The following is a 10,785-nucleotide window of genomic DNA, read 5'->3' as shown; positions in this document are numbered from 1 at the left end:
ATACAAGATACTCTCGATACGCGTACTGTGTGAAAGATTAAAACCTAAAGTCAATGAGACAATTGGGCCCTATCAAGCGGCGTTAGATCAGGTAAATCCTCCCTGGTACATATATTCACACTGCGCCAAATCCTGGAAAAGACCCGAGAAGAACAAATCAACATCTACCATCTCTTTGTTGATTACAAATCCGCCTTCGATACTCCTTTACGCTCAAAGGTATTTCAATCCATGTCTGAGTTTGGTATTTCTGCAAAATTAATAAAACTCTGCTAGATGATACTTGCTGATACACGTTCCCCAGTAAGAATAGGAAAAAATCTCTCCGAACCATTTAATACCAAACGAGGTTTCAGACAAGGAGACACCCTCTCGTGTGATCTCTCCAATATCCTGCTGGAGAAGATTATACAAGATGCAGATGTGAATAGATGTGACATCACAAGAGAACACATGCTACTCGCCTATGCAGACGACGTCGAAATCATAGGTCGGTCACCAAAAGTAGTAACTGCAGCCTTTGAAAGAATCGAAAGAGAGTCAGTGAAAATGGGTCTGGCAGGAAATGGAGATAAGACGAAATGGATGGTTTCAACACCCAAAATGCCTTATACAACCGAGCAGATAAAGAAAATGGAGAAAGTTGGGAACCATAATTTTGAGACAGTCAGTAACTTTATCTACCTTGGCACCGCCGTAACCGAAACGAATGACACCAGTTTTGAGATAAAGCAAAGAATAATACTGGCAAACAGATGTTACTTTGGACTAAGTAAGCAGTTTAGCAACAAGGCCAACTCTCACAGACGAAGATCTTACTACATAAGACACTGATACTAACTGTGCTGTTATATGGTTCTGAAGCATGGGTACTTGTGAAAGCAGATGAGGCAGTGCTTGGAGTATTTGAGAGAAAGATTCTTCGTAAAATATATGGACCAGTTTGCGTTAATGGAGAATATAGGCGACGTATAAACCACGAGCTGTATGACGACGATAGCATAGTTACACGCATCAAAATACAACGTCTGCTTTGGCTAGGCCATGTTGTAAGAATGGATGACGAATCTCCAGCAAAGAAGTCTTTTGAAGGCAACACGGTGGTACACGCAAACCGGGAAGACCAAAAGCCCGATGGAAAGATCAAGTGTTGGGAGACACCTCGACTCTTGGTGTCAGAGTTCACTTTTAGAATGAGCGCAGAAGATCGAGGCACTTGGAACGCTGTTCGGCTAGTGGAACAAATATTCTGTCATGTCTGCCAATTAAAGTAAGTAAAGTAAGCTCCGATATAAATCGATTTATCGCTTGCCCCTAGAGGGCCAAATACGCTTTCCTATTTCCTTTCAATTCATTTAATTAGTTTTTAATTTATTTCATATTTAACAGTTTTTTTTTTTCTTTTCCGTACTAAGTTCAACAATCTTAATATTGAAAATGGTAATTATATTCCATTAGAATAAGTACAGTGAAGCCATCTGCCAACTCCCTAGAGTATAGTTTTCTCTTATTTGTTGTTCTTTCCTGTAGTGAAATACTGCAAATACTAAGTCTTCTTGTTGCCTTGCAAAGGGATAACACCGATAGTATCCCTGTGTGTTGTCTTCGTTGTTTACGCAAAATGTTGTTTGTTTGTTTTTGTCTTTTGAGTTCTTTTCCTTTGTATTGGAATATCCTGGGACTCGTTTAAATGTTACTCTCTTTCATGTCAACGGTATACAAGGACTTCACTTACTGTTTTCGATTTTAACATGAATTTCCGTCAGGTGTTTGTTTCGTGGGAGTATTGTTGATGATTTTATTGTTCTTACTTTATTTATGTATAAAACTTACTTGTTTTTGGACATGGGTGTGTGTAGCGTTAAGGTGAATAAATCAAGGTGAGCACAGGATGTGCATTATTTTCAGGGAATTTATATGACACTTTGAAGGGAACAGTGAAAAGGAAACGTATAAAATAAGAATGTAAAGGTAAAAAATTAAAAATTAAAGTTAAAATACACTACCTTACCTTTGAATACCCAAAAGCTTTTGAAATTTGGATATAGCTCCTATATATCTGCATCGCCAGATTATCAGTTTTCTTCATAATTTCACGAAATTCGAAAAGGGCTGGTTGTCGAACCCTAATCATGGAAATCATTTAGTGGAAGAATTCACTAAACGAACATGCGCAGGTGTAAGACATTATTGACAGCGATATTAAAGACAGTAAATTGATTTTCTAGAACATTTTTGCAATCATCTTAAGAAACTCATTCTTTCATGCTTAAAATAAAATCACATAAACAATGTTTCATCGCCTCCACACTTTTTATACCCTCCACCATAAGATGGGGGGTATACTAATTTCGTCATTCTGTTTGTAACTACTCGAAATATTCGTCTGAGACCCCATAAAGTATATATATTCTTGATCGTCGTGAAATTTTATGTCGATCTAGCCATGTCCGTCGGTCCGTCCGTCCGTCCGTCTGTCTGTCGAAAGCACGCTAACTTCCGAAGGAGTAAAGCTAGCCGCTTGAAATTTTGCACAAATATTTCTTATTAGTGTAGGTCGGTTGGTATTGTAAATGGGCCATATCGGTCCATGTTTTGATATAGCTGCCATATAAACCGATCTTGGGTCTTGACTTCTTGAGCCTCTAGAGTGCGCAATTCTTATCCGATTGGAATGAATTTTTGCACGACGTGTTTTGTTATGATATCCAACAACTGTGCCAAGTATGGTTCAAATCGGTCCATAACCTGATATAGCTGCCATATAAACCGATCTTGGGTCTTGACTTCTTGAGCCTCTAGAGTGCGCAATTCTTATCCGATAGGAATGAAATTTTGCACGACGTGTTTTGTTATGATATCCAACAACTGTGCCAAGTATGGTTCAAATCGGTCCATAACCTGATATAGCTGCCATATAAACCGATCTTGGGTCTTGACTTCTTGAGCCTCTAGAGGGCGCAATTCTTATCCGAATGGAATGGAATTTCGCACGACGTGTTTTGTTATGATACCCAACAACTGTGCCAAGTATGGTTTAAATTGGTCCATAACCTGATATAGCTGCCATATAAACCGATCTTGGGTCTTGACTTCTTGAGCCTCTTGAGTGCGCAATTCTTATCCGATTGGAATGAAATTTTGCACGACGTGTTTTGTTATGATATCCAACAACTGTGCCAAGTATGGTTCAAATCGGTCCATAACCTGATGTAGCTGCCATATAAACCGATCTTGGGTCTTGACTTCTTGAGCCTGTAGAGTGCGCAATTCTTATCCGATTGGAATGAAATTTTGCACGACGTGTTTTGTTATGATATCCAACAACTGTGCCAAGTATGGTTCAAATCGGCCCATAACCTGATATAGCTGCCATATAAACCGATTTTGGGTCTTGACTTCTTGAGCCTCTAGAGGGCGCAATTCTTATCCGAATGGAATGGAATTTCGCACGACGTGTTTTGTTATGATACCCAACAACTGTGCCAAGTATGGTTTAAATCGGTCCATAACCTGATATAGCTGCCATATAAACGGATCTTGGGTCTTGACTTCTTGAGCCTCTAGAGGGCACAATTCTTATCCGATTTGAATGAATTTTTGCACGAAGTATTTCGTTATGATATCCAACAACTGTGCCAAGTATGGTTGAAATCGGTCGATAACCTGATATAGCTGTCATATAAACAGATCTGGGGATTTGACTTCTTGAGCTTTTAGAGTGCGCAATTCCTATCCGATTTGGCTGAAATTTTGCATGACGTATTTTATTTTTACTTTCAACAACTGTGTCAAATAAGGTTCAAATCGGTTCATAACCTGATATAGCTGCCATATAAACCGATCTGGGATCTTGACTTCTTGACCCCTAGAGGTCGCAATTATTATCCGATATGCCTGAAATTTTGTACGACGGATCCTCTCATGACCATAAACAAACGTGTTTATAATGGTCTGAATCGTTCTATAGCCCGATACAGATCCCATATAAATCGTTCTCTCTATTTTACTTCGTGAGCCCCAATGGGCGCAATTCTTATACGAATTGGCTGAAATTTTACACAGGTCTCCAACATATAATTTAATTGTGGTCCGAACCGGACCATATCTTGATATCGTTTTAATAGCAGATCAACTCTTTTCTTATATCCTTTTTTGCCTAAGAAGAGATGCCGGGAAAAGAACTCGACAAATGCAATCCATGGTGGAGGGTATATAAGATTCGGCCCGGCCGAACTTAGCACGCTTTTACTTGTTCTAACTGTGCTCTACCTTTATTCTTCTAATAAATCAAAAATTTTCTAAGTTATTGAAAATGCTCATACATTACTTCAAATGCTTACATCTACAAGCAAGATAATACTCAATTAATTTATGCTTAAATTCAATTGATAAAGTTAATCAACATCATGGTCCAGGTGTAAATCGCCTTTGTCAACTGCAAGCCTGTATTCATGGTTAGAGGCATAACTGCACCCACCGTCAGCCCCGAAGTATTTTGTGCCATCATTAACATCATGCGCAGCATTTTCTTTTCCGGAACGGGTAGTTTATACCAAATGACGTCATTGTAGCAAGAGTCAATAACTCCATCATTCTAGGTGAAGGTAAAGAGAACTTTGTTAAAAAAATGTTCATCATTATACGATCAGCTCTCACCGAAATTTCAACTAAGGTACCCAGACCACAATATAAATACAGCATGACAAAACAATAGATCAGATAACCATGACCTCCTACCCATTTGCCCAGAAGCAGGCAAAATAAAGTGGATGCAATGCTCAATGCTATGGTACCCATCTCAACCAGAACAACCCAAAAGTAGGTGGCCTTGATAATGCTGATGAATCTGGAAGTTAAAAGACACGACGATCAAATTGCCTTTACAGAATGAAACAAAAATACAATAAAAATAAAACGCAATAAAATAAAATAAAATAAAATAAAATAAAATAAAATAAAATAAAATAAAATAAAATAAAATAAAATAAAATAAAATAAAATAAAATAAAATAAAATAAAATAAAATAAAATAAAATAAAATAAAATAAAATAAAATAAAATAAAATAAAATAAAATAAAATAAAATAAAATAAAATAAAATAAAATAAAATAAAATAAAATAAAATAAAATAAAATAAAATAAAATAAAATAAAATAAAATAAAATAAAATAAAATAAAATAAAATAAAATAAAATAAAATAAAATAAAATAAAATAAAATAAAATAAAATAAAATAAAATAAAATAAAATAAAATAAAATAAAATAAAATAAAATAAAATAAAATAAAATAAAATAAAATAAAATAAAATAAAATAAAATAAAATGAAATAAAAAAAAAAATAACATAAAATAAAATAACATAAAGTAAAATAAAATAATCGAAATGAAGGAAACTCACTGCTTGCAAATTGTTATGTTCTCACCAGGATTCAAACCGAGACGATTGACATTTAGCAAGCTTACTTTCCATCAAATAACGCAATCCGCTCGAAACCTTACACAAATGCAATTTATTCATCTACCGTTACGAGGGTTGCTATATAAGTTTCCGGTCTAATGAAAAAGCTTATTTTCATCATCAATTAATGTTGTCTGTTTAAACGGCTGTTTTTGGACTACCTTCACGAAATTCGACTTGAGCGACCGTAGCACAGTGGGAGAAAATTAAAAAAAAGAAAACTAGTAAAAATATGCCGTGTGAGAAAAGGTACAGGCCCTAGGTGGTCAGGGCACCTCTTGGTAGTCTCCTTAAGTTGGTCACCTCGTTCAGGCTGCCGAATCTTCAATTATGGTCCAATTTTCAAGATTTCTTTCCTAGATAGTGCTTAAAAATCCTTAAAAACAAGTCCCCTTGAGGTTTACAATGTCTCCAATGGTTTCGTGTGCTACATGTAGTTCAATATAGACAATTTAGTATTAAAAAAAAATTTTCACACGATCTCGCTAACACCTTAGCTCTAACCATTTTAAAGAGATATCTCTAACCTTTCTCACATGAGATCTCTATCTTTTCTTTTTTCGATTTTCCCCCACTGCGCATCGGCCATAATTTTAATTCATTATAATAGTTCTTCACAATGCTTTTTGGATGGTGCTTCATCGCCATACAAAGATTGAAGATCATTAACGCACTCTTGTCGTGATAATCGCCGCCGAAAATTATATAGCTATATATATATATATAGAAATAGCTTTCCATTTTTTTTGTCATATCAGCCTTTTTATATCACTGTAAACAACACAAATGATGGTCTCACGTGCTAGAAACTGTCAAATTTTCCAATGGCAATATCAGTTTGCACCTGGCAACACTTGGTGTTGCCTAGACCAGAAACTTATATTGCAGCTCTCACATATAGCTCCCTTATTGTCTAAACTCTTAATTTGACGTCTTGAACCTCTTTGTATGACACAAAAGACTTTGGTTATGACTTGCAACAGCTAAGTCAAATATGATTCATTTCGGTACAATATAATCTGATATAGCTTACATATTACGATACTTGTGAAAGTTTAAATGATGACTTCAACTATGACTTCCAACATCTATACCAAGCATGATGCTAATCAGTCCAAAACCTGATAAAGCTCCCATGTAAACCGATTTCGCGATTTGACTTCGTGATCCTATGGAGGGAGTAATTATTATAGAATTAGGTTAAAATTTTGAGAGATATGGTGGAACAAAAATGACCAAAGAATAATCAGAATAAAACCACATCTAAACCTGCCTTTTCGTTAGTGGGCTTTTTAAATCAACCAACCCAACCCATAGTAAGTTGTGTACTTTTATAAATAGTTTCGAACTCACTTCATATACTTTTGATGCCATCGTAATATATCCTTGAATAGAATACTATATTTGTTAGTATTTCTCATATCTGGCTCCTCCAATTCCTCATTTAAATCCCGAATCTTGCACTTCAGTATATTTGTCAACAATGGAATGTGACTGACGTAGGTGAAAAAGTAGGTGTCGGCAGCAAAATTTCCAAAGGCTCCCAAAATGATACAAGTGCAGTGCATGCAATTCATGACAATATAGCCAAATTCCGTTTCTGGATCGATGCCGGGTAAAAGAAATTGCATTACAAAAATGTTTTCATGGAAAAACAGACGATAAATGGGAACCACACTAATAATGCCAATCACACTTGCGACATAGATGGCCAGAATCAATTTAATGCTCTTAGAAACACCGTCTATGCTTTTACCCAAATAGCAACGATAGTCGGCATCTTTTTTATCGTATTCCTCATAGATTTGATGAAGTTCGTGAACCAGAAATCTTAAGTTTTCTTTCCCCAAAATAGCATTTAAAAGTTTACAGTAGCCCTGTAGAAGATAAACAATGAGGCTTTAGTTATGTTTTTTTTTTGGGGAATGAGACCCACCTGAACTGCACTGCCCAACAAGCATAGAGTCTGTAATACCTTGGTCCAATCTCTCTCTATGTATATATCCACATAAATTGTGTATCCTGTACAGACCAGGTACAAATTGATGGCCACCAAAACAAAGACAGTGAGAGGATTTACACGATAGTCTGGATCAACAACATCGGCACCACATACAGCCGAACACAGTCGTATGATGCGAATGATGGCTTCAAAGCTTTCCACTGCACGTTTTAACGGCATGGTGTTTTGCTAAATACTGATTGAGACTTTAATTTGTGTCTAACTATTCTCTGTTTTGGCCTTAGACACCTTGGTGTTGGTGTCTAATTGACAGCTTAATTTCTTTGACATATGATGCGTTATTTGCAGAGCTACTGATAATTTTACACAAAACAACAAAAAATATTAAATTTTTGCTTTGAAAAATTATCGAAGAGAGATTTGAGAAGCTCTTCGAAGAATTAAATAGGTAAATTCAACAGAGAATTTTTACAATTAAAATGGCCTAATATAAATCGCGCCTATTTTATTAGAGGGCTAACGAACGAACGATTGTGTCTACACATCATAAGGGATATAAAAGAGGTAACATGGATATGACGTCGAACGCCTGAACTGCGCACTCTAGGATCTTACTAGATTAGGTTAGGTTTAAGTGGCAGTCTGCCATTAGACTCACTTAGACGTTTTCGTTCATTGTGACAGTGCGGGACACACACACAGAAGGTATTCTATAGTGTTCAGAAATACGTTCTCCTGGGATTTAATGGCAGCCTGGCAGTCTGAGAAGATATTTATGCCAATCGTCGTAATGACATTATGTCTTAGCCATTCCACCACTTCCTTAATTGCAAGGATCTCCATTTGATACACACTGCTGGGTCGGGTAACCCTTTCGATATTATAAGTTCTACAATAGATCCAAAGCCCACCTTGTCGTTTAGTTTGGAACCATCCGCATAGAAGTCTATGTAACTTCTGTTACCAAGGATATCTTAGTTTCAATCGGCTCTTTCCTGAATAGTGGTACAGTACAGTTTTTGTCAAAAAGCGGCTCAGGTAGGGTGTAATCCACACTGCTTGGAACATCGGCTATTGTATCAAGGATAACACAGTGTCCTTAGCCGCCACACGACCAAAGGGGGAAAGCTTCCTTAACTTCAGGGCAGTGGTCGCTGCTACTTGTCTAGCCACAATGTCCAAAGGCATAAGATGAAGCATTAAATTCAGTGCATCAGATGGGCTGTGACGCACAAACACGCCATCCTTTAGATCCGGTTAAGTATTGAGCAGTAGGTGGACTTTTGAAGCACAGTCCGCCAGACCACAACACTATATAGCATTATAGGTCTAACAACTGCAGTATATACCCAATGCATGACACGCGTTCTAAGCCCAATGGCTCTCTTACAGGTGTATAAGGCAAGAGTTGCCTTTCTTGCCCTTTCCAAAATGTTAGATTTGAAGTTCAATATACTGTCCAGCCAAACACCCAGTTATTTTGCGCTTTCTGTAAATGGAACATTCTCTCCACTCAAGGAGACAGGTACCACTGTAGGCAACTTGTATCTCCTGCTGAAAAAAACTACTTCTGTCCTGCACGGATTTATACCTAGGCCACTTTCGGTACATTACTTCGCTGTTGCACGTAGAGCTTCCTGAAGTATATCTCTTAGAGTGCTTGGAAACTTTCCCCTAACCGCCACATTGCCACATCATCAGCATACGCGAGCAATTTTACACCTTTTTCATCCAGAGACAATAATATATTGTTAATGGCTATATTCCAAAGTAGAGGAGACAGTACACCTCCTTGAGGTGTACCTCTGCTGACCCATCAATTTAGATCCACAGATTCCAAGCCTGCCATAATGCATCTTTTAGTAAGTAAGTTATTAATATAGTTTCTTACGGTAGAGTTGATGCCTAGAAACTTCAACTCCTTTATGATTGACGTCGGTTTTAGTTTATTGAAAGCACCTTCAATGTCAAGGAATACTACGATTGTATATTCTTTGACAGCGAGAGAACCCTCTATGTAGCCGACTACGTCGTGAAGGGCTGTTTCACTATATGCATGCTTTTACTATATGTATGCTGCTGCCGAGACAGGCGATCTCCAGGGATCTTTGCCCTAAGACATGTCTCTATCAAACACTCAAGAGTCTTTCGCCTTCGTGTGGTAAGGTTTTGCTACTTTCGGAATGAGAGTGAGCTTTGTGTCCCTCCATCCCACGAGCATATAGAATATGCTAATACAAGCATAGTATATCTTCCTAAGCCAAGGAACCAGCTTGTATTTATTTCAAGAAGACGGAAGAAGACGGAAGAAGAAAAACATTTAGACTATTCTTTGGAAGAATACTGTTGGATATCTAAACTACTGTCATTCACACATTTTTAATCACATCTTCATTGAATTATTTTAACAAGCTATTATACTTTTTCGTATTTGAATAACTGTCACATTTTTTTAGTCTCTTTCATTTTTTATTCCATAAAAAAGACGTTTTGGTATTTTTTGTAAAAGACTAGATTTTCTCAGATTCATCATTTGGCGACGAGGATGGGATATCTTTCAGTTTTTATTTGGGGATTTAAAGTAACTTTAAAATCGGCGCAAACCCTTATGGAACCATTTGGTTTTGGAACCACCACAATTGGCGAAGCCCATTCACTCGAATTTATTGGCTCTATGACGCCATTGGAGACCAAACGGTCAATTTCCTGTCGAACTTTGTCGTGTAACGCAAATGGAATATTGTAAGGTTTCATACATTTTGGAACTGCATCGGACTTAAGGGTAATATCTGCTTTAAACGTTGGACAGTGTCCAATTCCTTCAGAAAAAACTTCATTGAAATTGTTTAAGACTTGTTTCAATCTACATTCTAAATCCGTAAGAGAGTCATTTGAAACTTGCAAGCAGTTTTCGATCACTAGGTTATTGTATGGACTTTTTATCTGAAAATCAAATTCTTTAAACCAATCGAATCCAAATATGTTCACAACATTTTCCAAATCAACAACGTAAAGTTGTAAATTTCGTGTTTGGTTGCCGACCTTAATATCCACATTAACCACCCCTTTTAGAGCCAACATAGCTCCTCCATACGCTTTTAATGTTTTGACATATTAATTCCAGATAACTATTCTAATATGAATCCAAGCGTAGAAACAAGTGAACGACACTCAACAGTTATCGAACAAACCAACATCGCAAGCAGTTGTGAGAGGTTAGAACCAGCTAATCAAGCTTCAGGTCAAACCACAATTGTGGAAGCTTCCCAAAATATGCAATCCAACGGACAAGGAACTAGCGGAAAACAAAACTGTCAAAACAGCGAAATGTCACGCCCCTGTGGAAAACGTCGACAACA

At 36.9% G+C, this 10,785-nt stretch overlaps 2 protein-coding genes across 2 annotated transcripts; both read right to left on the bottom strand.

The window, feature by feature from the left end:
* Nucleotides 1–4,341: 4,341 nt before the first annotated feature.
* Nucleotides 4,342–7,645, bottom strand: LOC106086557 (odorant receptor 67d-like). The gene is made up of 4 exons (XM_059361735.1): nt 7,400–7,645; nt 6,817–7,340; nt 4,660–4,849; nt 4,342–4,597 (listed from the first exon to the last, which is right to left on the bottom strand). The coding sequence occupies exons 1-4, from the start codon at nt 7,643–7,645 to the stop codon at nt 4,385–4,387; spliced, it is 1,173 nt and encodes a 390-aa protein (XP_059217718.1). The 3' UTR covers nt 4,342–4,384.
* A 39-nt stretch (nt 7,646–7,684) lies between these two features.
* On the bottom strand, nt 7,685–10,507 carry LOC131994822 (uncharacterized protein K02A2.6-like). Its single transcript, XM_059361733.1, has 2 exons — nt 10,042–10,507; nt 7,685–7,776 (listed from the first exon to the last, which is right to left on the bottom strand). The coding sequence occupies exons 1-2, from the start codon at nt 10,505–10,507 to the stop codon at nt 7,685–7,687; spliced, it is 558 nt and encodes a 185-aa protein (XP_059217716.1).
* Nucleotides 10,508–10,785: the final 278 nt, after the last annotated feature.

The sequence above is a fragment of the Stomoxys calcitrans genome, chromosome 2, assembly GCF_963082655.1.
Source record: "Stomoxys calcitrans chromosome 2, idStoCalc2.1, whole genome shotgun sequence".
Lineage (NCBI taxonomy): Eukaryota > Metazoa > Arthropoda > Insecta > Diptera > Muscidae > Stomoxys > Stomoxys calcitrans.
Note: the sequence above shows the minus strand (reverse complement) of the source record. Positions and strands in the feature narration are given on the sequence as shown.

Bases quoted from the DNA above. Each gene is read 5' to 3' on its own strand.
- LOC106086557 (XM_059361735.1), bottom strand. From the start codon at position 7,645: ATGCCGTTAAAACGTGCAGTGGAAAGCTTTGAAGCCATCATTCGCATC. The intron at 4,850-6,816 runs GTGAGTTCGAAA...TTTAACTTCCAG, and splicing joins TGGCATCAAAAGTATATGAA to ATTCATCAGCATTATCAAGG. The intron at 4,598-4,659 runs GTGAGAGCTGAT...ACCTTCACCTAG, and splicing joins GTACCTTAGTTGAAATTTCG to AATGATGGAGTTATTGACTC.
- LOC131994822 (XM_059361733.1), bottom strand. From the start codon at position 10,507: ATGTTGGCTCTAAAAGGGGTGGTTAATGTGGATATTAAGGTCGGCAAC. The intron at 7,777-10,041 runs GTTCCATAAGGG...AATTATCAGTAG, and splicing joins GGTGGTTCCAAAACCAAATG to CTCTGCAAATAACGCATCAT.